At 38.7% G+C, this 27,397-nt stretch overlaps 1 protein-coding gene across 12 annotated transcripts in view; it reads right to left on the bottom strand.

Moving 5' to 3' along the window:
• ARPP21 (cAMP regulated phosphoprotein 21) overlaps positions 1-27,397 on the bottom strand; it is a 260,922-nt gene that overhangs the window by 88,251 nt on the left and 145,274 nt on the right. For 9 of the 12 annotated variants that reach the window (XR_003998880.1, XM_030551266.1, XM_030551263.1 and 6 more), the window contains 5 exons: positions 20,016-20,124; positions 18,073-18,174; positions 11,785-11,822; positions 8,402-8,461; positions 5-234 (listed from right to left, as the gene is read on the bottom strand). Coding sequence is in view for 11 of the 12 variants with exons in the window: in XM_030551266.1 (XP_030407126.1) it covers positions 5-234; positions 8,402-8,461; positions 11,785-11,822; positions 18,073-18,174; positions 20,016-20,124 (539 nt within the window). In the remaining variant the exon portion in view is untranslated. The remainder of the gene's footprint in view (positions 1-4; positions 235-8,401; positions 8,462-11,784; positions 11,823-18,072; positions 18,175-20,015; positions 20,125-27,397) is intronic. The other 3 variants (XM_030551271.1, XM_030551272.1, XM_030551273.1) reach the window with 3 other exon arrangements.

Here is a 27,397-nt window from a genome sequence, read left to right as displayed (position 1 = left end):
CTACCTGTTTTAGACAGTTTGCCGGTACTCCTGTTACTTGATGAGCTATCTCCTCTTGTCAGAACAGTTATTCCACCAAAACTTGCTGTCTTTGTTATGGCTGGCTTTAAATTGCGATTGGAGCTGTCTGAATCTGTGCTGCTCCATGGCCTCTGGTGGTCTGTCCATTTCATTTCGTTCTCTGTACTGCTTTGCCGGCTGCCAGATGCCTTCCCTGTGCTATCTCTGTTACCCCTAGAGCACCATCAGAAAAACAAAGATGCATAAAAATGACAAACATATTGGCAAAATTCTGCTCTTGGTCACAATGGTGTAATACTGGAGTAAATCCACTGAAGTCTATGGGGTGATTCTGGATTTAGGAGCGTAGCGGTATGATCACCCACCTCCTGCCTGGAAGGGCTTTAAATCAGCCCTGGGAGAAGGCTAGGGCAGGAAAAGTAGGGTTGACTGGGGAAGCAGCTGCACCTGGGCCATGCCCCAATCAGGCCTCGGCTGGCCCTATATAAGAGGCTGGGAGCCAGCAGCTCAGTAGTGTCTCTCTAGTTGTAGAGAGAGATGGATCTGGCTTCCAGGACCTGAGCAGAGTGCCTGAGTGGAGCAGGGCTGGGAAAAGGCAGAGGAGCTGGGGAGGCTCCAGCCTGGAAAGCCCCAAGCTGTGGCCTAGCAGAAGGCCAACGGGTACTGGGGGTTGCAGAGGGCAGCCCAGGGGTAGGCAAAGGCAGCAGGTCCAAACCCAACCTTACCAATGATGAGTAGGCTGATACTGCAGTCTGCCCCAGGGCATGGGAGCTAGACAATGACTGGCAGTAGCCTTAAACTGAGGCGAGGTGAGGATAGTGGGTGGGGGCTCCCCAGGGAGGGGAGACCCTGAGAGAAAGGGGTTACTGCCTAGGGGCAGCACCCTAGATAATGGGACACCAGGTCTGGGAGGGACACAAGGGCCACGCAGCAGCGGGACACTAGCCTGCAGAGGGCGCTCTGATGGCTGGAGAACTAATTTCCAGAGACGACCAGCTGGAGACACCACAGAGGTGAGTCCTGCATCACTACAAGGAGTTTAACAGAAAATGGAACCTGGCCCAACATATTCAACATATAAACACTGCCATGCCTTTCTTTGTATATAGCACGTATCATTCTCTCGTGTGTGTGTGTGTGTGTGTGTGTGTGTGTGTGTGTGTAAACTTCACCAGAAGCATATACATCAGAACAGTTACACATGCATCTGACAAATGTTTTACATCAAAAGTGCTAGCCTTCTTCACTGGCTTTGAATTACAGGGAAAAAATGGAGATCATATCATATCCTACTTAGAGATTCAGCAGTTGAATAAATAATTATCTTCCCCTTACATTACCACATCATGAACACACAACAAAAAATATATAATGTAAATGAAAAACTCAAAAGCAAAATTACAAAAGCTGCAATAGAAACATTTAAATAATACAATCTTTTGTATTCAAACTCTGGGCAAAACTGTCTTTTCAGTTCTGCAATATTCCGCTCTCTCTACATGTACAGAATTCCCATTGACAGCAACAGGATTTCCATATTCCTGTTTAGACTTTAGGAATCCATCATGCAGGTCTGAGAGAATATTGCTCTGTAGTACCTGTAGGGGAAAAAAATGGCAAACTGTAAACCCATTTTTAAAAACCCTGCCTGATGCTGTAAGATGCTGAATATTCTCAGCTCATAATTTCACTGGAATCAAGGGCATTTGTCATGTTGCAGGCAATACTTGGCATCTTACAGGATCGGGACTTTACTGTCTGAAAACTGACAGTTCTCAAGATAACCTCTCTTTAAAGACTAAACAACCTGTGAGAGAAAAAAACAAATCTATCCAAAATTGAGACAACTATATTGGACCATCATGGCTCCCAGTGATTCTGTGACACTGGTGAGAATACCTCCATTTTCCTGTCACTCAGACAAGACTGGACAGAAGCATGATGGTGTACTGTTTTCTCAGAGCCAAGGCATAAGGTGTGACCCTAAGATTGGAAAGGCTTCTGAAGTCAGTGGGCAAGGATCCACTGGCAATGGGGTGCATATCAGCAATAACCACACTGCTTCACGGGATACCTCACAGATTATAGGTGACTTCAGGGATGACAACGGAGAAGAATGTTCAAGTGATCGTCCTGGAGATTCTTTGCATCCCACAAAGGAAAGAAGACAAAAGATCTTGTAACTGAACTGAACTGCTGGCTCGGTAAATGGTGTAAAGCAGAAAGTTTTGGTCTTGTGTAACCTTGGTCTACCTTCTATGTGTACAGGATGGTCTTCACCTCAGCAGAAGACGAACCTTTATATGAATAAATTTAACTCAGATTGTATTACTGAAATCTGGTGGGAACATCTGCATGACTGGAATGTTAAAATCACTGGCTATCACCTATTTAAGAAGGATAATAGGGGCAAAAATGGTGTGAAAATGGCACTATGTCAAAATGACATTATTTATTTCCAATTTACTGACAACTCAGAAACAAATGATCTTGTGTGCTTACAGATCAACTTTCTAACAGATAAAGAGCACTAGCTGGTGTCTGCTATACACCATCAAATCACACTAGAGAATAGTGTGCACCTATCTATATATGCACTTACCTATAATGCATACCGAAAAAAAGTTGCACAATCATGGGGGACTTCAATTTGAGTGACATATGCTAGAGGCCTGAGGCTGCCAGTACTAAAATATCCTTGGAATTTCTAAATTGTATAGATGACAATTTCCTAACTTACAAAGTGTTGCATCCTAAATGGGGGCATTCTATATTATTAGACATCGTCTTGACAGATAAAGAGGAACTCATCACAAAAGTAAAAATTAGTGGTAGTTTAGGTACAAGTGATCACAACTTGATCACATTTATAATATGCAAATATAGAATATAGTCCAAACCCATAACATATTATACTTGGTGCTTTAAAAGGGTTAATTTCATAAACCTAAAACAATTATGAACCAGATCAGTTGGGAGACAGAATCTAAACAGAAATCTGACTATAATTGGGAACTGTTCAGAAACGTTTTACCAGATGCACAAAAAGCCAAAATCGAGAAAGAAGGCTTCGCTGGTTAAAAACCAACCTGCCACAGAGGGAGAAAGCAGCTATAACATAACATATATAACACACAGAATACAGGGAACTTGACAGCAATGAAAATAAATCAAAAGCTAGGAATTGTAGAAAACTGACAAGGGAAGCAAAAGGACGTAAATAGAAATGTATGGCTGGCAGAGTTAAGGACACTAAGAAGTAGTTTTTTAAGGTATATTAGAAACAAAAGGAATCCCAACAATGATATTTGTCCATTACTAGATGGAATGGTCGAAGTGTCAATAATAATACAGAAAAGGTAGACGTGTTCAATAAATATTCATGTTCTGTATTTGGGAAAAAGCAAGATGATGTGGTCATATCACGTGATGCAATACATTCTATTCCAACTGTAAATAAGGAAGATGTTACACAGCAGCTACTAATGCTAGACATTTTAAACTTGCATCTGGATAAGTTCAATCCAAGAATTTTGAAAGACCTGGCTCAAGTGTTCTTTAGGCCATTAATGTTGATTTTCAATAAGTCTTGGAACATTGCACAAGATTCCAAAGACTAGTAGAAAGCTAATGTTGTGAAAATATTTTAAAAGATTAAATGGGATGACCTACTTTATTATAGGCCTGTCAGCCTGATACTGATCCCTGGAAAAATAAAGAAACAGCTGATATGGGACATGATTAATAAAGAATTAAAGGAGGGTCATATAATTAATGCTAATCAACATGTGTTTTTGGAAAAAAAAATCTTATCAGAACAATGTCTTTTCTGATGAGAATAAAAGTTTGGTTAATAAAGGTCATAGCGTTGATGTAATATATTTAGACATCTAAGGCATTTGACTTGGTATCACACAACACTGATTAAGAAATTAGAAAAATACAAAATTAACATGACACATATTAATTAACAGATTAATAACTGGCTAACTGAATAATACACTGGGAATCATCATCCAGTGGTGTCTCTCTACTGGTGTCCTGCAGTGATTGGTTCTTAGTCCTACACTATTTAACATTTTTATCAATGATCTAGAAGAAACAAAATTATTACTGACAAAGATTGCAGATGACAGCAGATTGGGGTGGTAAATAATGAAAGTGACAGGGTCACTGGTACAGAGTGATCTGGATTGCTTGCTAAACTGGGCAAAGCCAACAATATGCTTTTTAATATGGCCAGTATAAATTCATACATCTAGGAACAAACAATGTAGGCATTATTTACAGGATAGGAGACTCTATCCTAAGAAGTAGTGACTCTGGAAAGGGCTTGGGTGTCATAATTAAGTCCTACCAAATTTGTGGTCCATTTTGGTCAATTCCACAGTCATAGGGTTTTAAAAATATTAAATTTCATGATTTCAGCTATTTAAATGTGAAATTTCATGGTGTTGTAATTGTAGGAGTCTTGACTCAAAAAGGAGTTTGTGTGGATGGGTGGTGAGGGGGTCGCAAGGTCAGTGCGTGTGGGGGGGAGGGGTTGCAATACTGCTATCCTTACTTCTGCGCTGCTTCTGGAAGCCACGCTGCCTTCAGAGCTGGGCAGCTGGAGAGTGGCAGCTGATGACTGGGAGCTCAGGTCTGAAGGCAGAGCCACTGCCAGCAGCAGCACAGAAATAAGAATGGCATGGTATGGTATTGCCACCCTTACTTCTACACTGGGCCCTCAGTCAGCAACTGCCACTCTCTGAAGGGTGGCAATACCGCAACTCCCCTAAAATAACCTTCTGACCCTCCTCCTGCAACTCCCTTTTGGGCAAGATTCCCAATTTGAGAAATGCTGGTCTACCCCATTAAATCTGTTTGGTATAGGGTAACAGCACACAAAAGACCAGATTTCACAGAGGGAGACCAGATTTCACAGTCCATGATGCGTTTTTCATGGTCGTGAATTTGGTAGGGCCTTAGTCATAATGGATAATCAGCTGTACATGATCTCTCAGTGCGACACTGTGGCAAAAAAGGCCAATGCCATTCTTGGATGTACAAACAGGACAATACTGAGCAGAAGTAGGGAAGTTATATTACCTCTGGTATGCACTGGTGCATGTGCTACTAGAATACTCTGTCCAGTTTTGGTATCCACAATTCAAGAAGAAGGTTGATAAACTGAAGAGAGTTCAAAGAAGAGCCACAAGAATGATTAAAGGATTGAAAAACATGCTAGCAAAAGACTCAAGGAGCTGAATCTGTTTATCTTAACAAAGAGAAGATTAAGGAGTAACTTGATTACTTTCTATAAATACCTACATGAGGAGAAGTAGTTTGATAACAGAGGGCTCTTAATTTATTAGAGAAAATGTATAACAAGATCCAGCGGCTGGACATTGAAGCTTGATGTACTTAGACTGGAAATAAGGCATACATTTTTAACATTGAGGGTAATTAATCACTGCAATGATTTACCAAGGGTTGTGATGGATTCTCCATCACAGGAACCCTTTAAATCAAGACTGGATGTCTTTCATGCTGTAGTTCAAATAGGAACTAATTCAGGGAAGTTCTACAGCCTGTGTTATACAGGAAGTCTGACCAGATGATTTCAATGTTCCCTTCTTGCTTTATAATCTACAGCCTATAAATGTGAGGATTAATTTTGACTTCTTCCTTTCCCTTAGCTCACATATCTAGGCCATAACCAAATCCCACTCCTTTTTCCTCCTCAACATCTCCAGGATCTGTCCTTCCCCATCATCCTCCCAACCCACATCCCCATAATCAAATTCCTTATTGAAGCTTTTGTCACATCCTTCCTCTTTCAGGCCACCCAAACAAACACATTGCCTCTCTTCAGCCTATATTACACCTCCTAGCTTCCTACTTGCCCACTGATTTGAACACGTCACTTCTCTCTGCAAACCCCTCCATCAGCTTCCCCTCTATTTAATCAAATTTAAACTTTCTGTCACTAACTTCAAAGGCATAAATATATTCTACTCTTCCCTACTTATCCTCCCTTGTTATTAGTGTGCACCCTGTTCCCACTCCACTGATGTTCCCACTCTTGTTTCCCAATTGTCAGCTTCTCTCACAATCACAAATAGGGCTTCACTCCTTGAGGCCCACTACTCATGATACAACCTCCCAGGCATGGCTGACACCCCAACCACATTTAAGTGCCTCTTAAAGACCATCTTCAGTCATGCTGCTTTCAGTGAATCACTATATGTTCCCTTCCCCTGTCCATCTGCCTGCCAAATCTTTGACTGTGAACATCTTGGAGGTAAGGACTGCCCATTCTTGAATGCCTGCAAAACATCCTGCTCATGGGGGTTGCTAGCATAAACAAAAATAATAATTCCAAGTACACTATGAGCTGAGAGCAGAAGGCTAAGAGCAGAATTTGGCTTATTATGAATAGTTTACAAACTGCCTCCAAATGAAAAATAAAATGCCTTTCACAGCTGTGTAAAAACTCAAAGCAGAACTTCTGTGAGTTTCTAACTAGATTTTAGTACTTAGCCATTTCACAACATTTTCCATAAGTGAAAAGCAAAGGGTGCTTGCCTTGGTTGTTGCTGTTGGAGTACTAGGGGTGTTGTTGTTTTTTTTGCTTCCAGCAAAAACAGCTTCTCTCTTTCATTTAGAGAACCTAAGATTTAGATAATCTGTGTTATTGGGGAGGTGAAGGAACTGAATGTCAACGATCCAGACAAGCTTAGTGCATTGCTTGGCTTTGATCAGAGTCTTACAAAGATGTGATCAGCAGTGTTTACTGTCAATTTTTGGGAAACCAAACAATGAGAGAGCACAGCGGAAAGACCACAGATGCAATAAAATTAAAAAAAAAAAAAAAAAGGTAAACATTTTAAAAGAAAAAATGTTTTTAGATTTTAACAAGAAAGAAGACTATATGGGCAAGCATTACTTGCTGATTCTGTTACATTCTTCTGCTTTAAAAAACAATGGCCCTCTTGTATTTGTTTTCGTAAAAGAGAGAGATCAATGAAGTACGGCTGTACCCTAATGACCTGAAATCTCATTATCTGCAATGCTGGGTTATCCAAAATTCCTTCCGGTCCCGAAAATCCAGAATTGATTTAGAAACCGACATCAATTACTACGAACCTCACTCTATCTGAAGATTAGATGCTCCCCATCACAAGATACTCAGACAAGCAAGGTTGGCCTGCACTATGGGAAAAAGATAATTTACCTATTACCTGAGGCAACAGGTTGTGGATCTGTCTGTGATGGATCCACTGGTCACAACACCATCCCTTCCTTGGCCCAGCCTTATTCTACCTTCCAGCCCTGCTGTGTAGGGACACCCAAAGACCTGCATGGGCTTCTCAAATCCTGCCCCCAAAACAGCAAGAGTGCATACTACATGCTAAGAAACAAACATATACATTCATTCACACACACACAGTAAAGAAATAATACCACCCTAGTTATCCATGTGTTATGTAGGTTAAGTCCTATATTTTCCAAAGTCTTTACTATTTTTGCATACTCAGATTGAGACACCTAGTAGTAGGGACCTGGTTTTCAGAGTTTTTCAGCACATGCATTCCAAATTATTTAAATCAGTCCCTTATTAGATGACTCAACTTGAGTACTTAAGCAAGGTGGTAGGGTCTTCCATTGACTCGCCATGCTGGAAGGTGTGGAAACTCTCTATGAAATGTGAACTGACTGCTGTTGATTCACAGTGGTATGTGAAGCCTGTTAACTCCACTATAGATATTAAGGAGTGGATCTCTGAAAAAAGGGAACTAGAATCCAGAACTAAAAGAACATAGAAGAAAACCCCCCAAAAAAGTACAACTTGAGGGAAAAAGCCTCACCTAAGGTTTATTAAGTGCTACTTCTCTTTCAATTGGCAAGAAAATAATCATAAGAAATGGGGTGAGTTTGGGTGCCAATCCAACAGAGAGAGAGAGAGAGAGAGAGAGAGAGAGAGAGAGAGAGTGTGTGTGTGTGTGTGTGTGTGTGTGTGTGTGTTGTATTAGTGCAGAGTGGTGTTAGTCCATTCACAGGCACCCTCAAATTGTTGCTCCTGAAATTCATGGACAATTTTGGAAATCTAGGTCTAAGGTCCTGATCCAAATCCCATTCAAGTCACTGGAAAGACTCCTATTGTATTCAGACTTTTGAAGCAAGACTTTCCCAAAGTCACATAGGTGGTATGGATAAAATCAAGATTAGAACTCAGTTGTCCTGACTACCAGTCCTGTGTCCATAATTCCTCTCCATACATACACCTGTACCCTCACACCTATTAAGATACTTGTTTTCATCTATGAGGACACAGATAAACTCACAAGTGAAAGTTAGTTGGAAAGAAATCTTCAATAAAGTAAACCATACAAACCTAAAGAGCTGTCTTTTCTTATGGGTGTCATTGCATATACTGTTGTCTTCCAAGAGCCTACTGAAAATGAAAAGAAAAGAAAAATTATGGTAACAGACCTGGGAGTTTTAATGATAAATTCAACTTCACGTCTTTAATGTTAAATCCCATGTTGCTCCTTAGCAACAACTTCTAGCTTTCTGTACCCACACTTAAAGAAATGAAGCTAAAGTCACCGCTATTTTGATCTCATTGGAGTTACTCCCAGGATGATTTTGCCCCAGGACGGTCTTTCTGTGATGCCTAATTGTGCCATAAAACACCTGCCAGCAAGAGGCTGGAAATCTTTTACCACTTTCTAATAATAAACAAATTGCAACTCTCAGAAGCTAAAGAAAAACACGTTTTTTTTAAAAAATTTCTTAAAGAAAATAAACCTAGCTACACCTATGAAGATCTTAAAAACTCCAAATCAGCAAAATACTGCACATGCTTAATTTTAAGAACATTGTAAGTCCCACTGAAGTCATTGAAGCTTGAAGAAATGCTCAGGTGAACTGATGAATAGAAGTGGTGTGAAGCACATGTTTAAGGCCTTGATTCAACAAAGCATTTAAAAACACATGCTTAACTTCATGTACATTCGATCCTTCTGGTCAAAAGTAGGGGCCCAGGCAGAGACAGATACACCCTGGAGGTGAATTCCTGGCTGTGAAGATGGTGTCGCCAGGAGGGGTTCAGCTTCCTTGACTATGAGATGCTGTTCCAGGAAGAAGGACTGCTAAGCAGAGATGGGGTCCACCTATCAAGGAAGGGGAAGAGCATATTTTGATATAGACTGCCTAACCTAGTGAGGAAGGCTTTAAACTAGATTTGAAGGGGGGAAGTGTTCAAAGCCCACAGGTAAATCAAGAACATGGAGACCTGGGAGAAGGTTTTGAATTTGGAGGGAGCATGGGCTCTTGTAGCAGGGATAAAGGAGAGACAGGACAGAACTGGGGGAGGGGGAATCAAATCAGTATCTTAGATGTCTGTATACTAATACAAGAAGTATGGGGAATAAGAGGGAAGAACTGAAAATGCAGGTAAATAAAGACAACTATGACACAGTTGGCATCACAGAGACCTGGTGGGATAATACACATGACTGGAATATTGGTATAGAAAGGTACAGCCTGCCCAGGAAGTACCAGCAGGGAAAAAAGGGAGGAGGTGTTGCCTTATATATTAAAAATGTATTCACTTGGACTGAGATTGAGATGGAAATAGGAGACAGACTTGTTGAAAGTCTCTGGGTAAGGATAAAAGAGGTAAAAAACAAGGGTGATGTCATGGCAAGGGTCTACTACAGACCATCTAACCAGGAAGAAGAGGTGGGTGAAGCTTTTTTTAAACAGCTAAAAAAATTATCCAAAGCACAGGACTTGGTGGTCATGGGGGACTTCAACTACTCATACATCTGTTGAGAAAATAACAAAGCAAAGCACAGATTATCCAATAAATTCTTGGAATGTATTGGAGACAATTTTATATTTAGGAAGGTGGAGACAGCTACCAGGGGAGAAGCTGTTCTACATTTGATTTTGACAAATAGGGAGGAACTGGTTGAGAATTTGAAAGTGGAAGGCAGCTTGGGTGAAAGTGATCATGAAATGGTAGCATTCATGATTCTAAGGAATGGTAGGAGGAGAACAGCAAAATAAAGACAATGAAGGCAGACTTTAGCAAACTCAGGGAGTTGGTAGGTAAGATCCCAGGGGAAGCAAGTCTAAGGGGAAAAACAATAGAAAACAGTTGGCAGTTTTTCAAAGAGACATTATTAATGGCACAAGAGCAAACTATCCCACTGTGTAGGAAAGATAGGAAGTATGGCAAGACACCACCCTGCCTTAACCAGGAGATTTTCAATTATCTAAAAATCAAAAACAAATCCTACAAAAAGTGGAAACTAGGTCAAATTACAAAGGATGAATATAAACAAAACAAGTATGTAGGGACAAAATTAGAAAGGCCAAAGCACAAAAAGAGATCAAACTAGTCAGAGACATAAAAGGTAACAAGAAAACATTCTACAAATACATTAGAAGCAAGAAGACGACCAAGGATAGGGTAGGCCCATTACTCAATGAGGGAGGGGAAATAGCAGAGGTGCTTAATGACTTCTTTGTTTCGCTTTTTCCCCAAGAAGGTTGGTGGTGACTGGACATCTTACATAGTAAATGCCAGTAAAAATGAGGTAGGAACAGACAGGCTAAAACAGGAGAACAAGTTATCTAATTCATCAAAGGAATTTTTGTCTTCAAGTCACCAGGGTCTAATGAAATACATCCTAGAATATTCAAGGAGCTGACTGAAGAGATATCTGAGCCATTCGCGATTATCTCTGAGAAGTCATGGAAGATGGGAGATATTCCAGAAGACTGGAAAAGGGCAAATATAGTGCCCACCTATAAAAGGGAAATAAGTAAAACTCTGTGAATTACAGAGCAGTCATCTTAATTTCTGTACTCGGAAAGACAATGGAGCAAATAATTAAGCAATCAATTTGCAAACATCCAGAAGATAAGAAGGTAATAAATAAGAGTCAGCATGGATTTGTCAAAAACAAATTGTGTTAAACCAACCTCACAGGGTAACAAGCCTTGTGGATGGGGGAGGGAAGCAGTAGATGTGGTATATCTTGACTTTAGTAAACATTTTGATACTGTCTCACATGGCCTTCTCATAAACAAACTAGGGAAATGCAACCTAGATGGAGTTATTATAAGATGAGTGCATAACTGGTTGGAAAACCAATCCCAGAGAGTAGTTATCAGTGGTTCACAGTCATGTTGGAAGGGCATAACAAGTGAGGTCTCACAGGGATCAGTTCTGGGTCCGATTCTGTTCAATATCTTCATCAAGGATTTCGATAATGGCATAGAGAGTACACCTACAAAGTTTGTGGATAAGCTGGAAGGGGTTGCAAATGCTTTGGGAGATAGGATTAAAATTCAAGATCTGGATAAACTAGAGAAATGGTCTGAAGTAAATAGGATGAAATTCAGTAAGGACTAACATTCCACATTTCTATAAAATTTTTCATCCAATAACTTCAATGCCTTTCACAAAGATTAACTAATTAGTTAAATCCTCTCAGCACTCCAGAGAGGTGGGTCATTGATAATCAATCATTACATTGGTGTTTTGCTGGTTTAACAAGCACTTGTTTAACCTTAAATTCAACAGCTTTGGAAAGTGGCAAGCAACATCTGATATGCTCTTATATCACCATATACCTGAAGACAATCTAAGTGCAAATCCCAGTAAAGAGGGAAAGCCCTCAAATAAGTTGGATCACAAATTAATTTGACAATGAGTCTGAGACTAACAGCTACAAATAAAAAAAAAAGCAATTTTTTTACCTGTTTTCCACAAAAAGGTTTTCCTGGGAGCAAACTGACTGAAAAATAAAAAAAAAGGATTGAACCAGACATTCTAGATATGCTATTGTCCAATTTCTTGCTTGATTTTAGAATTATCTTCCCCATTCAGGCTCAAGGGGATTTTAATTCATGCATCATTTGCATTTGTAGAAGACAAGAGGGGGAAAAAATTCAAGAATAAGGTCACACCAGTAAAATAATTCCCATGCATTACAATATGTTACTTGCAACTCATCTCAATTTTGAAACAAACTCAGACTTCTCAGTCTTTTGGATCAGAAGAGGCCAGATGTATATAAAGCGCTGATGTTTTGAAGGGAAACAAAAGCAGAAGGTTCCACTAGTCTGCCTACCAGCTAGCAATAAAGTGACACCATAACACACAGCTGCAGGGGAGGAGGACAAATGGGAGAAAAGCATGCAAAATGAGTACAGTTCTGCAAGGGAGTGGAGATGCTGTAATACTTAAAAAATATTACATAATTTAATTTCACAAACAGAGAAGAAACAAATGCATCTGGTACTGAGAAATAAAATAAAAGCATTGTAAAAAGTCCTCTCTTGGAGGATTTAGATTTTGGCCAAGGTGAGAGAGTAGAAAGAAATAAATCCTACTGGCAAGTATGCAGTTCTATTAACATTCCTTAATTTTTTATGTTGAGAAATGAAGCTGTGCTCAATTTCCCATGAATAATTCTCTCTCCCTTTGATTTTTTTCATTTCCCTCCTACTTCATGTTAATTACACCAAGTGCACAGTTGCTGTCATTGGATTATATCTCCACGAGGTACTGAAGAAAAAAGACAGATAGTCTTTCCACTGAATTTAAACAAAAGGAAAGAGTGGAAAAAAAGGTCCATAACTTCCATAACAATAGAACTCGGTTCATGGAATAATAGCACGCCATCATCAGGCATGTCAAATTCTAATGCCATAGGATGTGCTTTTATTTAGTATGTTCCTATTTTCAACAGGATTGATTCATGACTTGTGGGCTAAAAGCTGAACACATTTGTGTCCATTCCTGGGCTTCACCAAATATACAAGGCCAAATTCTCTGCTGGTGTAAACTGCGCTTAGCTCTATTGAAATATTGTGCCAATCTGCACCAGCAGAGAATTTGGCCCACAATTTAAAATAATGCAATTATTGTAATCCTTCCATTTAGCATTGTTGTCAGAGTATATTGGGTGGGCATAGTTTGGTAGAAAATGTGTCCGAGAGTTCTCATTAATTGTATAGCTTGAGTGGCATGGGCTTCCTAAGCAGGATCCCAACTAAATGAGCAGGACTAGTGGGGTGGATCGGTGGTGAGTTTTTTTCTCTGTAAGGCAAACCCTCAGGATATTAAGGGTAAAATCCTGGCCCCACTAAAGTCAATGACAAAACTCTCATTGATTTTAACAGGTTCAGGTTTTTGCCCCAGGCTGAGAGGCCGACGTGGAGTCGCATGCCTTTTCACTATGGAGCACTGTGTTCCTTTGTACAGTTGCTCCACTCCCTCTTCTCCCATTCTTAAGAGGACCCTTCCCTAATATTAACAAACCTGTCAAATTGCTTCTCTTCCTAATGAAGATGAAAAGCAAAAGTCCTCTTATTCCAACCCTTAACACAATGGTTTTCCTGTCTGCATAGATAGGATGGGCCAAATTTTCAAAGAGGCCTCACTTTGTCCTCCAACTGCACACATACAAGTTTTGTGCACAATGAGTTTTTGCATTGTCAATCTGCTAATGTGTGTATGCAGATGACTACCCAAGCAAAGCTGTACATGCCCACAGAGGCCATGTTTTGAAAAATTTTGCTCAGGAGCATTGCTGCTGTTCATGTCAGGCATAAGGATAAATAAGCACCATGGATTTACATTTTATTAAAAACTTGAGAGATGTCTGTTACCTCTTCAGTATCTTGAAGAGTATCAGTGTAATCTGCATTACAGCCTTATGGACAGATTCAATGAAAACTCCGTTCATCTTCCATGCTGCAGAAGCTGGCACAAGGCCATACAATTCCTGGAATATCCATTTTTCAAGGCTGATGTGGGGCTCCATGGCACAGAAGACAGACACATTTTTATTATATTATCCTTATTATTAAAAATAAGAGGGCTTAAAAGCTTTGGGTAGCAATTTAGCTACTAGGAGGTCAAGATTCACTTTCCATTTCTGCAGTATCCATAACTCTCAATTTAAAGTCCCAGGGAAAGCTTAAATAACCACAGCATAGCTTTTAAATCACCTTTCTGTCAGTTATAGATCTAAGGGAAATCAAAACAAATCTAGAATGAGAAAAATGTTACACAAGATTATTTGCTCACTTCCTAAGGACCTACACACTCAAAACTTCCATTCAGGTTCTATATGTACCTCATTGTCCTTCCTTCTGGAACCAATATTTTATCCATTCATTTGCAACCCCATTTTTAGCTGTCCCACAACATTTTTTCTCCAGTGGGACATACATAAGCTCTAAAAGCCTATTCTTTGGTCTTGTGGGGTTCACTAGGAACAGAGTGACGTTTTTCACCACATGTTAGATAACGGGATAATTAGCAGACAGTAATATCTTAGCATGGACAAGGCGGTTTGCAGTTTTCACACGTTAGCACACGGGAGGTAAACAGTAGGCTCCTTACTACTGTTTACCTGAACCTGTTAATACCTGTGTAAACTACAGCCCCATTGTTTTCACTAGAATTGCACCTTGTGCTATGTGGTAAAAAACACTTATTTTCCCAATATGTACACATCCTACAAGGATACATCTTTCATGGTGAAGCTCAAAAGCTTGTCTCTTTCACTAACAGAATTGGTCCAATGAGATATTATCTCACCCACCTTTAATATCTTGGCCAATTATTTTTCAAAATGCTAACAGCAATTAAAACGTAATTTGGATTAACAGACACTCATATTCAGGGTCCCATGTATTCTGCAATTCTGCTGCAGTGCAGTTTGCTGTTGACCCCACCCATTGTTGCAGAACTGAAACTAAGCTTTCATTAAAAAAATACGTTTCTAGTCCTCATGGTTTAAAAACTGCCTTGAAAATGTGAACCTAACGTAACCAAGGCAATGTTTTATTGCTGGAAGCCTGAAAGGTTTCTAGAAGATGGGAAGAACTCCCCATCCATCTCAGTGTGTTGTTGATCCTGAGAACTAATAATGGCAATTAAAATGGCCCATGTTAACAGTTCTCTTACCACACATTTTTGCGGAAACATCAAATTAATGTGCCTCTCCTAAAACCTCAGACGGCTCGTTGTGCTTCCCCAAATGCCAAAAGCTCTGATTTTCTGCTACCCTGTTGTCAAAACATCCAGCTCTCCCTAACACCAATGATGCAGTTATGCATCATCAATACAAAAAAGTGCAGGATACTGAAAATGTGGGGAAAAGCATTAATTAAAGTGACATTAATATTGAAAGAAATGTCATAAGGAATATTGTACAGATGACATTACATTGCCATATTTAATTCATTAAAACCTCCAATTTAAATTTAAATTTAAAATGAAGCTGTTCATAATTTCTAGTATGATGCATGGAGCGCTGCACAATGAAGAGAATTTGATGCAGGTTTTATGTCCAGCCTGCTGCAGAGTAAGCAGGAGCATATTCATTAGTTATTTTTGAATCTGAAAAGCAGATAGATCATTTGAAACATGTCTAGAGTTTTAGATTAATTTTTTTCCCTTTTCAATTTTGTTCAGCAAAGTTTTCTCTTGGACTGAAATCTCACCCAAATGGTTTGAACCTGAAACAAATATTTACAATTCGGTGTTAAAGCAATCATCTTAGGACACCATCAGCTGCATTTGAGACACCTCTTCAGACACACTGTAATTAGAAGTGATGCATTTTAATACATTTTCTAAGGTTCACAATCAGGGTATTAACATAAATTTAACTACAGTGGTGTGAATAGCAAAGGAAAATAAAATTGTATGTCAGGCATGTCACTTCTGCAGCTCACTTTCTCCATCTACAATTTGGGGGACAATAATGCTTAGGTACCTACCTCACAGATGTGTTGTGAAAACTGATTAGTTAATGACTGTAGAGGGCTTTAAAAATATAAAGTGCTATATGTAAGTGGCTATATATGGTAGGAAGTCAATAGTGGTTATTCCTAAAATTGAAAATAAAGAATATATTACAATGCCTACCACCATGTATAAATATTTCTACCATGCCAGAGAGGCTCTCATCTGTGAGGCATGCTCCACTCTACAGCATAGCTAAGAAATATTTAGTTATTTGCATCATTAGTGTAGCCTGCTGAAATACAGTAACATGATTTATTGATGGCTCACTAATACCTGCAATAAGTAGAGAGAGAAAGCAAATGAGTGTATATGAGAGAGAGAGAGAGGGAGAGATATCTGCATTGCTAACCTTTAAAAAAGGCGTAGTCCTAATCCATTGATATAGCTCCTGCCACAAACCATGCTTTTACTCATGATAAAACCCCTTCTTGGCTAACCTGACAGCTCACATCAACCTTCTAGTTATGGCAATTAAAATTCTCACCACTTGCATGTGTCTTTCAAACTGAAGGTAAAAGTATCGAAATAAACAACAAACACAGCAGCGCATTTGGGGATGAATGCTTAATCACTCAGAATCTCACCGCATCTTTCAGGAACACTTGGGGCCACATTCTCTGCTTCTAGCTGCCATTAAGATGCACACACTAAGTCACTCTGGCAACACCATTCCCTATCTTGTCACTTGTTGCCATGTTCCAAATCTATCAACTGCAGTTATCCATTTTAAGATACGCTCCTTTGTATGAAGTCAAAAACAGTAATTCGCTTATAGCAGACAAACAAGGACACAGCCAGTTCTACAATTTATAATGCAGCTGTATTGACATTAGGCTGCCATACTGAAGTGAAATTAAAAACAAAGAGCCAGCTAATACTGGGATTTTCTCAGTCACAAGAACAGAGAATACTATGCTGAATATCTGTGCATAATTTTCCCTCTCAAATTGCATTTTATAATCAGTGGACTACTTGCTAAGTAAAGACATTACTTATCATAAGGGAAGTCACAAGTGAGACAATACACACTCACATATTTGCAGTATATTCCGCTTAAAACAAAGACAATCAGAAGAACTCGTAAGCATCAAGTTTAAAAAAAGTCATCTAAAAGCAACATGATTCCTTCTGTGGCATGTGAAAAGCTCTAATCTAAAAGGACACTGTCAAAAACAATTTTGCATAGTTTGTTTGTTTATTTTGCCAGCATGATTTATACTGATTTTTTTTTAATTCAGGGCTGTTCCCATATTCCTTGAACTGGTGAAACCTCCATTGAGATGTGACATGAAACAGTGAAAGACGCAGACATCTTCTCTTGGAAGTCACTATCCTCAGAGCACCCTGTCAGAGCTGATCCATACATCGCACTGGGAAATTATGGGGTAATATAGTGAACCCAGAAAGAAGAGGAACTGGCTGGGACAAGACCCAATCAATTTATGTATTTAAGGAGAATGGGGATGAAGCCATAGAAGTTTGACATTTGCGTGTCTTTACCTAGTAATTTTACTCAATTTTATTTGGTAAACTTTGATTCCCTCCATTCCCCCACCCCCCAGTAAAGCTGGGATTATTTTGCCTCTTCTTGTTTTACTCCCTTTATTGTCTTCCAACATCACTGATTTTGACAGAAGAAATCGAGTTTCTTCATTAATCTATGTTCCCTTTACTACTTCGTTGGTCAGTTCAGCTAAATATTGAAAGGTCATGCATAACCAGTGGCTTTTGATTGTTTTTAACGTCTTGCTTCCAGAATTGTTGAACTGACAAAAACAAAAAACAAACAGATTGACAGATCTGAGTAAGTTTAAGCAATGGCAAATATGAGGCTTAAATTAGTTGAGAGTGTCCATTTAAATCACTGCTCTTCTGCTTGCAAGTATTATAATACTGAACAGACCAAAACCTATACTGCGCACACACAAACATTTCCAGAATCAGGAAAAGGCCATTTAGACCAACGTGCCTGCCCTGTTTTGGTTGATCCTCCTTCTACCATCCTCTTTTTTCACTAGAGCTCTCAATCACCTCCTGCTCCAGAAACCAATCTAGGTATCTCTTGAACTCATTTTACACCCTTTGGTTTAATCATCTTTCGCTACCATCTCCAGCTACACAGTGCAATCTTGCTGCAATGTCAATGTCAGAGGGGGAGGATACTGGCTGACTACTGATAAAGATATGTCACCAAAGAGGCAATTAAAACAACTACTCACATCTTGTGCAAATATTCTCTCCCTCACTCTCTGATACTCCTCTTCTCTCTCTTCAATTGATTTACTTCGTCTGTCATCTCTAAATGGATGAATTCTGTTTTGCTGAGCAGAAAAAAAAATCAGGAGGGTTATATAAGTTGAGCTGTTAAAAACTGCAGTTTAGAAACTGTCAGCTAAGAATAATAAATGTTCCCGTAAAAAAATAGAAAGAAGGAGAAGTACAAAACGGATAGCTTTCAGTTCTGAGGGGGAGTGTGAACCACTGTGTTATGCTGGGTATTCTAGGCTCTCAAGCTAGACGCTGCTGGAGTGTTCCTAGATCAAGTGACTGAAATAAGGTTTTGTGCATGACTTTTGTGAGCCTGCAGTCCTGAATCAAGGTCTCTTCATCCCATGCCTTTTGCTTCCGACTGATCAGGAAAAGGCAGATTTTTTTATCTTCCCTACTGGCTGTGAGGAAGGAAATAGCACAGAATACCTAACCATCCATGAAGCCAAGCAAAAGCATAGGGAAACTAAATGGTAAGAACTGATGATAAAACACTAAGAACCCTAAAAGATTACATCTATCATGATGACGAGAAATTATGCTTTCCAGAATATTTTGCACAAGAGTTTTAACCCTTTCAGTACCAAGCCTAGCCATTAATTCAATTTAGTGGGGAAAAAGAGTCATGTCAGCCTTTTAATGATCAACATTTTAGACAACAACAGTACATGAAAACAATGGGGGAAAAAAGACACCCTTCATGAAAAACCTTGCTTGCAATTAGATTTTAACTGCAGCGCTGCTCCTTCTCCCACACTGTGTTTAGTGTATATGATCACGCTGCTTGCCTTTGGTCCGCTCCCACATCCATTACTCACTAAACCTTTTTTTCAAAGCCAACTGAGATGCAGTGTAGCTGGGAAAGCTACTACACACAGCTGAAGGTAAAAGGAAAAAGAAAAATAATCTCTAATTAGAAGCAGGAGGCAGAGAGACACTCAATGGCTTTGAGAGATTCACTGGAATCTATCACAGTGATGACAACTTGAGTGACAAAGCACACATTTTCTTACCTTTAGGAATTTTCTCAGAAAAGCAATTCCAGTGTTACAACCCCTTTTGATTTTTTGTTTTGTCATATATACATTTTGCACTGGATTAAAATGATTTTATGAACACAATGCTTACTTATAGCAGGTTTTTTTAAAAATGCTGAATTTCAGTGGTGTGCAAACACACAGCTCCCTGACGCTCTCCTACATGTAGTGTATCAGACATGTCTAAGATAACAGTGTTGTGTCACAAGCAACACACGGAAGGGAAAAGTTCTGCCACAATACATGCAAAACAAGCAAATAAGTTACATAGACAATAAAATGATGTTTGGGGCAAGGGAGGGACAGAAACTAAAAGCTTAAACTGCTATTTTTTGGGGAGGGTGGACGGGATCAAAACTTATTTTAGGATGGTTTCAAAATTGAGCTGGCCTCACTATAACATGTTTGAGAGATTTGTCCTCCTTTATGGCTATCTCACTTATCTTCGGTCCATACTGATATCCAGATCTGGGTGTGTGTACACATGTGGGTGTATATAACTGAAGGATAAAGCAATAGGGAGTGGAACAACTTCCATAGTCACACAGACATTTGGAAATGCGATTGACAAAGCCTTCCAACAGCTTGGAACCTTTGACATTCCAACCCCCTTTCAACATGCAGCAAGTCCTGTGCCAAGCAAATCACCCATGCAAACCCACACACTGCCACTGCTAAAGCAACCACACTAGGGCTTGATGCTCTCCACTGTATGCCAAAGAGGAGGAGTGGGATGGGGTGAGGAATGGGAAAAGGAAAGCGGAAGGGGGGAGCAACAACAAAAGAACAACAGTAACATCAGTCAGCCCACCTTCGAAACAGAACAAATTTCAGCAACTCTCGAACCGAGAACCAACCTGATTGTCTTCTTTATCAATACTAGAGTTATCTCGCTTCAAGATAAATCGCTTCTGGGATTCTTCACCTTTTTCATCTTTTAAATGTTCAGAAAACCTTTGCTCTGGTCTGCCAGCAAAGTAAAACATATCAATAAAAAAAATCTGCTTCGTTGGGTTTTTTGTTTTTTGTTTTTTTTAATTCTCGGCGCTCTTTGTTTTTCACAGAGCCACTTAGTGCAAAATTAGTTTATATTTGTTGTGGTTGGGAGATACTGACTACAGCTGTCTGATGAGGTTCTAATGCAGCTAACTGTTATTGCTATAAATATCTTTTGTTGTTGTTATGTAGGAAGGAATGTGAATGCAAAGTCTCAGTCATTAAGATACTCAGCCTCATCAGCCCCTGTGACTGAAGGACAAGAAAACAAGTTAACATACAATATGTTAATTTGTTCCTTCAGTTGTCCTGACCTCCAGCTAAGCTGCAGCTGAATATGGCTTCCCCACATTTATAAACAAGGAAAAACGGATAGAAATATTTTTATAGAACTTCTCACTCCTAATAAATCAAACGATCGTGGTATTTTGTTTAAACAAATAATTATCCAGTGGCTCATAAACAGGGAAATATTTCAGAACAATCGCATAGTATTGATTAACCAATTGATTTTAAACTCTTCCAGGTTTTTTTTTTTAAATGGCCAACTACTGCTGGCTAAGAGCATAACATTTCTAGGTTCAGTAACTGGGAATAACTGCTCAGTATTTTTTTCCACCTTGCATAAAAAGGAAATGCTAAGAAGCGTCTCATGTCCTGGAGCTAACAATTATCAGAATTTGTTTCTTTTAGTGACATTTCATTCTTCCTGACATACTTCATCTTGTGTCTGTTTTTAATGTCCTGCTTTTGAGTTGTCTGCCAAGGCTTCATTATACCATAAATTGGTTAACAAAACAGTAATACATTTTGTGATGTGATGATAGACTGCTAATTAAATAGCATCACAATTTTGGGAATACAAAACTTATCCTAAAGAAAGGGGTTCATCTGCCCCTCGGCGCACATTTGTTAATTCTGATAGTGTTAACAGGAAATTTATGTTTGTCAGTGAAGAACAGAGTGCTTAGGGATCATACACCGTACAATGATGCATCCAAACTGTGTGTAAAACTCCCATTGACATTAATGGATGTACAGTGAGGAAACTGGAAATAAATTCTATCTTATCTTGTCTTTTCAAAAATTCAAAAATCAGTACTGTAAAATAATACCAAAAAATCCTCACAACCTTTTACATTCAAAATGCTTTTTTTTTCAATCCAGATGTACAAATCAACCACTATTTTACTGACACACTGTTCAAACTAACACTCTGCTGATTATAATGCACAGTGTTGGAGTTATACCAGAGTGAAACATAACATATATTTGTGCCACATTACAATTAATTACCAAATATACAGGAAAGGCTTGTAATGAACTATTGTAAATGCAAAAAACTCACAAGGTGGTAACTTTCCTGACATCCTTTTATTTATGAATTTACGTGAATTTTGGAGGGCTCCGATAACTTCTGTTCACGGCCTTCATTTTGGGCAAAGACTGCAATTTGGTTCAGAAAACAATGACTCGATTTCCAGAGATACTGAGCATCCAATAATTCAACATACCTCAACAGGAGGTGCGGCTAATCAGCACCACTGGAAATTGGGTCCATAACATAGAAAGTTTCAGATTCTCCCAGTGTCCCACTTTGTTCTTTTCTGAATATTTCTGGAAAGTGCAAAGGTGTGTGCTCACTTGTACAGTTTTCTAATGTAATGAACAGTACAGTGCAGTGATGCTGCTTGTAAAAGAAAAGCCTACCAATGTAGATAGGATATTACATATTATATCCTGCCTTCACTCCCATTAATGGCTATTATACTTAAATTGTCAGGAGAAGAAGAGACCCTCAAAATTTTGCTTTAAAATGAGCAAGTGAAAAAGTTCAGAGGTTAAAAATATATATATAATCTATCTTCCATAAGTGACAGCACGATTAAAGGACAAACAGATACCACCATTGTGTTAGGACTGGAGGGAGGGTCAGTGTGGAGCTTATAGTTGTAAATCTATATTTTGAGTCTTTCAGTTTGTCTGGGGTTTACTGAAAAAAAAAAGAGGGGAAAAAACAAATGATCTAATTGTATCAAAGTCAAGAAAATATAGACTTTTAAAATCCATTTGGTAAATATCCTCTGTAATTACTGCTTTATACAAATGCCGTATCCATGTAGATTCATATTTGAACATTCTTTTAATTCTGTATTTTTAAATAAAATACCAAAAATGAAGAGACCACCATTATGATGGATTAATCCCTTGCTAATTCCACCTCTCCACAGGTCATTTTGGGAAGCATGAGTACAAAATATGATCCCAAACCAGTAACTTCATTTATTTATATATTTTCATTCAGTCTTAAAACCACAAAGAAAATTCAAACAGATTATTTCCTAAATTAAACAAAAATACAAGGCTGAGATATTGGGCCTTGATCTTGAAAGGGAACTGTACGGGCAGACCCCTGTGCACATGTGGCACTTACTGACTTCAATGGCACTTCATGTACTGCTGTAGGATCTGCCCGTATGGTTCTCCCTACAACATCGGTGCCTTGGATGCCAGGTTTCAGCCTAGAATGAAAATGCAGAGGTAAGTTAGAAAATAAAGACCAGAACAAGAATTTCCGTTAGAAATGCTGAGGGACAACCTTCATCTCCCAACAGAAACAGAAACATAAAAAACCCTGTAAGATTATTTAAAAATGCTTCTTCCAATAAAATTATATGTGCTTTGTTAATTGTATAGCTAATGGGGCCAAAATACCCTAATCTAAACCAATCTACAGGTCTCAGTCTTCAATGAAAACGAGCTCTTAAATAAACACTTGAGTTCAGAAAAGAACATTCACAAAAAGGAAGTCTCTGCCCCCAAAGGGCTCACACACTAAGTGGACAACATATAGACCAAAGGCCCAGCCCTGTAAGATATGGACTATGGGAATTCTTATGAAAACCAATGAGAGTCCTAGGCACAAAGCTTGCAGGATAAGGCTGCCAATGATCATATGTTAATGATTATTTCATTTCATGTTTTATCTACTCAGTGGAATCTGGCACATTACTTTAAGAAGTTTTGAGTGAATTCATTGCTCATGAAAGGGAAGGATAGATAAAATCATTCTGAATCTGAATGTGGGTAGCCATAGCATTAGTACGTTCTGCTAACAAATCTCATTTGGGACCTGAATTGTAACAAACACCTTCCCCTCTCCTTTATGCTCTCTTACACCTGAGTCATTCTGAAGCACAGCCTTCAAAATGTACCAAACTGTGGAGTGGTTGTGGACACATGGGAATGAATTTTCAGTTGTGGTATAAGCCAAATCAGTTCAAAGAATTTGTGAATTCACAATTTTGCACACTCAGTTGCTTGCACTTATTCACTACTGCTTGTGACTATTTGGTGTTTTACATTGCCCAGCATCCGGAGTCAAGTGATAATGTAAGAAAGTTAACTTCCATTTAAACAAAAAAAAAAGGAAGAGTGAAACACTGACACTGTTTAAATCAACGGGAGTTTTGTTGTTTGGGGCTTCAGTGGGACCAAGATTTCACCCTAGGTTTCTAGCCCTAATGACTGCAGAGAAAAGCTTGAAAACATGACCCAAACACACCTTAAAGGCTTAGAAATCAACAAATAAAATAAATCCAAAATGTATTATTTAACATATGTAATTATTTTAACCCAGTCATGTTTGTTTTGGGGTCTGACTCATTGCCTGGGGTTTGCAGTACTGTAAACTTGAAGAGAACAAAGAAGTGCACCTATACCTTGTACTACTCCTTGAGGAAATCTGAAAGATTATTTCTTACTCAGTATTATTTTTCTGTCATTATTCTCTTCTACTGTAAGACCAAATCAGGACAAGCTGAATCTGATGTACAAACAATGTATGTACTATACTGACTAAAATTCTCTAACAAGTTTCCTGTAAATGTATGGAATAATTATTTATCTCTTTCAGAGAAGACATTGCTTATTTTTAGCTCCTTGATCTTCAAGTCCACCTATAGTACAGCATGCAAACAAAGAATCACTTCCATTCTAAGGGGTAGGAAAGTCTAACCATATGAAGCAAAAGACCAAAAAGAAAAATATATTGAAAATATTTGTTAATGGAAGGTATGGCAGAAAGGGATAGTATGTGTACAGTAAAAAGCAACGAAGCGTCCTGTGGCACCTTATAGACTAACAGATGTATTGGAGCCTAAACCTTTGTGGGTGAATACCCACTCTGTTTGATGCGTTTTTTTGACGAAGTGGGTATTCACCCGCGAAGGCTTATGCTCCAATACGTCTGTTAGTCTATAAGGTGCCACAGGAGTCTTTGTCACTTTTTGAAGATCCAGACTAACATGGCTATCCCTCGGATATGTGTACAGCATATTTTGTTGTAGGTCTATTATGAATTCAGCACATATCAATGAATTTATATAAAGATACAGATATACATATACATGGTGATTTTAGTGTTTAAAGAAAGGCCCAAGACTGACAACAGTGGAAACCGAAGTCCCCTATTTACTCACTTTATAAATAGAGTAGGGAGAGTGGAAGCGCTAATTTACTAAAACTACTCTGTTAATGTGTCCTGTGTCTGACCTTAAAAAACCTCTCTCACAGTCAAAGGATAATTCTGGTTCCATAACCATTTATTCTTTGGCATCTACCAAAGATATCAGTGCCAACAAGGCTGTTAATTAATGCCAGGTGCAACAGTGTGCAGCATACTGTGCAGTCCTGTCTTTCTTATTGCTCAACAGCCTAAAGGCCCTGATCATCCGCACTGTTTGAGGATATACTGCATTGTTGTTTGGCTTTCCCTCCTTTCCCTCCCCCCTCAAGCTACAAGTTAAAAACAAAACATTGATTTGGTACCTGAGCAACAGACTTGCTCTTCGAACTTTAAATCAAAATCCAGTGGATCATCAAAAACCCTCTTGCCTAATCAACCATTTGCTGGATATTTTTTTTCAGTGACTTATTTACACCTTTAATAAAAATGAAGATAGTATATTCGCTACATTTCCAATGTATAACAGTTAAAAGTAAACAAGAGATGTAGACAAATACATGTAGATTGTGAAAGTATGAAAATGCTAGCCATTTAAGCCTTTGCACATTTTTCTCATTACCTGCATGGTTCCGCTATTTTCTCTTCAACACCTATGCCTGGAATTAATGCTGTGAAGTGCAGAATGTGAAATATTGCTAGATATGTATTGGCAGACACCTATATGCACTTGCAAGAATTACTAAGCATACAAACTTCCAAATTATGGTTTTCATTATGCTGATATGATATTTATCATGTTATTTATTCCATTTGGAATTGGAAAAGGTTCAGAAAAGGGCAACAAAAATTATCAGGGGCATGGAGCATCTCCCATATGAGGAGAGATTAAGAAGACTGGAGCTTTACAGCTTGGAAAAGAGACAAATAAGGGGGGATATGACAGAGGTCTGTAAAATCATGACTGGTGTGGAGAAAGTAAATAAGGAAGTGTTATTTACTCCTCATAACACAAGAACTAGGGGCAACCAAATGAAATTAATACTCAGCAGGTTTAACAAACAAAAGGAAGTATTTTTTCACAAAATGCACAGTCATCCAGAGGATGTTGTGAAGACCAAGACTATAACTGCATTCAAAAAATAACTAGATAAATTCATGGCAGATAGGTCCGTCAATGGCTTTTAGCCAGGATGGGCAGGGATGGCGATCCTAGCCTCTATTTGCCAGAAGTTGGGAATGGGTGATAGGATGGATCACTTCGTGATTACCTGTTCTGTTTCATTTCTGGCCACTGTCAGAAGACAGGATACTGAGTTAGATGAACCATTGGTTTGACCCAGTATGGCTGTTCTTATCTACTTTTAGTTCTAGTCTAATTTTAAACTTTCCATAAGACCACTGTGAAAAATCAAATACAGCAATGCAATTGTGCATTAAAAAAAAACAAACTGAAATGTACTAAGCAAATGCCAATTTAAAAGGTCAAAGATATAGTATAATTTGTCTGAACTTGTCAAATTCTACACAGGCTTGCACTTGTGTTTCCTGGTTACCCTGTATATGGTTATATTCTTGTGTTAACATGCATATAAGAGAATCCGCAGGCTTGGTTAGGAGATAGAATGTAACAACTATCTCCAAGAAGTTTTGGTCTGGACAATTATTGCAACTGTATATTAAACCTAAGGGTTTTTATTAGCCACTGGAGCCTTTGATCAGGATGCTACTAATCTACTCAGAAGTGTTTACGTATAATGTGACATGGCAGGAAAGAAGGGAACAAGATAATAGGAAAGAGTAAGGTCCATGTGAGTTACTCTCCATCTCCTTTTCTGTAGATGGTCTCAGCTAAACTTTCCCAGACTTTTTAAAAGTTAATAGATTCATAGATTCTAAGATCAGAAAGGACCACTATGATCATCTAGTCTGACCTCTTGCATTACATAGATCATAGAACCTCATTATAATTTCTGGTTGAGCAAGAGCACGTTTGAGAAAGATATCTTGCCTTAAATTTAAAGATTTCAAGTGATGGAGAATCCACTTTATCTCTAGAGGTAAGTTCCAATGATTAATTACCCTCACTGTTAAAAATATGCGCCTTATTTCTAGTCTGAATTTGTCCAGCTTAATCTTGAACTATTTGATCTTATTATGCCTTTTTCTCTTGCATTAAAGAAACATCTATTATCAGAAATCTCTTCCCCGTGTAGGTACTTTTAAACAATTGATCAAGTTTAAAACAATTGGATAAACTAAAGAGAATTAGCTTTTAAGTCTCAAGTGTGTTATCCAGACCTCAAGTTACTCCTGTAGGTTTTTTTCTGAACCCTTTCCAATTTTTTTAAATATACTTTTTGAAGACACAGTATTCCAGTAATGGTCTCACTAAGGCTGCATCTACCCTACAGAGACTATACTAGCACAGCTGTGTTTGCATAGCTATCCTGGCATAACCCCACAGTGTATGCAGCCTACGCTGACAAAAGCATCACCTTTCCAAAGGATGGTAGCTAGGCGGACAGAAGCGTTCATTTATTTATATAGCTGTACCTACACTGGGGTTAGGTCAGCAGAGCTATGCTGATCAGGGGTGTGGTTTTTTCACACCTCTGACAAATGTAGCTATGTTGAGCTAACTTTTAATTAGACCAAGCCTAATTTTGTATACAGAGGTAACACCAACTCCATATATCACGTTAGCCTGCATAGCTACAGCATTGCACTGGGAGTTCATGTTCAATTATTCTATTTGACATAATGGTGAAAGCTCAG

Source organism: Gopherus evgoodei, chromosome 2 (assembly GCF_007399415.2).
Source record: "Gopherus evgoodei ecotype Sinaloan lineage chromosome 2, rGopEvg1_v1.p, whole genome shotgun sequence".
NCBI classification, from domain to species: Eukaryota; Metazoa; Chordata; order Testudines; family Testudinidae; genus Gopherus; species Gopherus evgoodei.
This window is presented reverse-complemented; position numbering and strand designations above follow the sequence as displayed.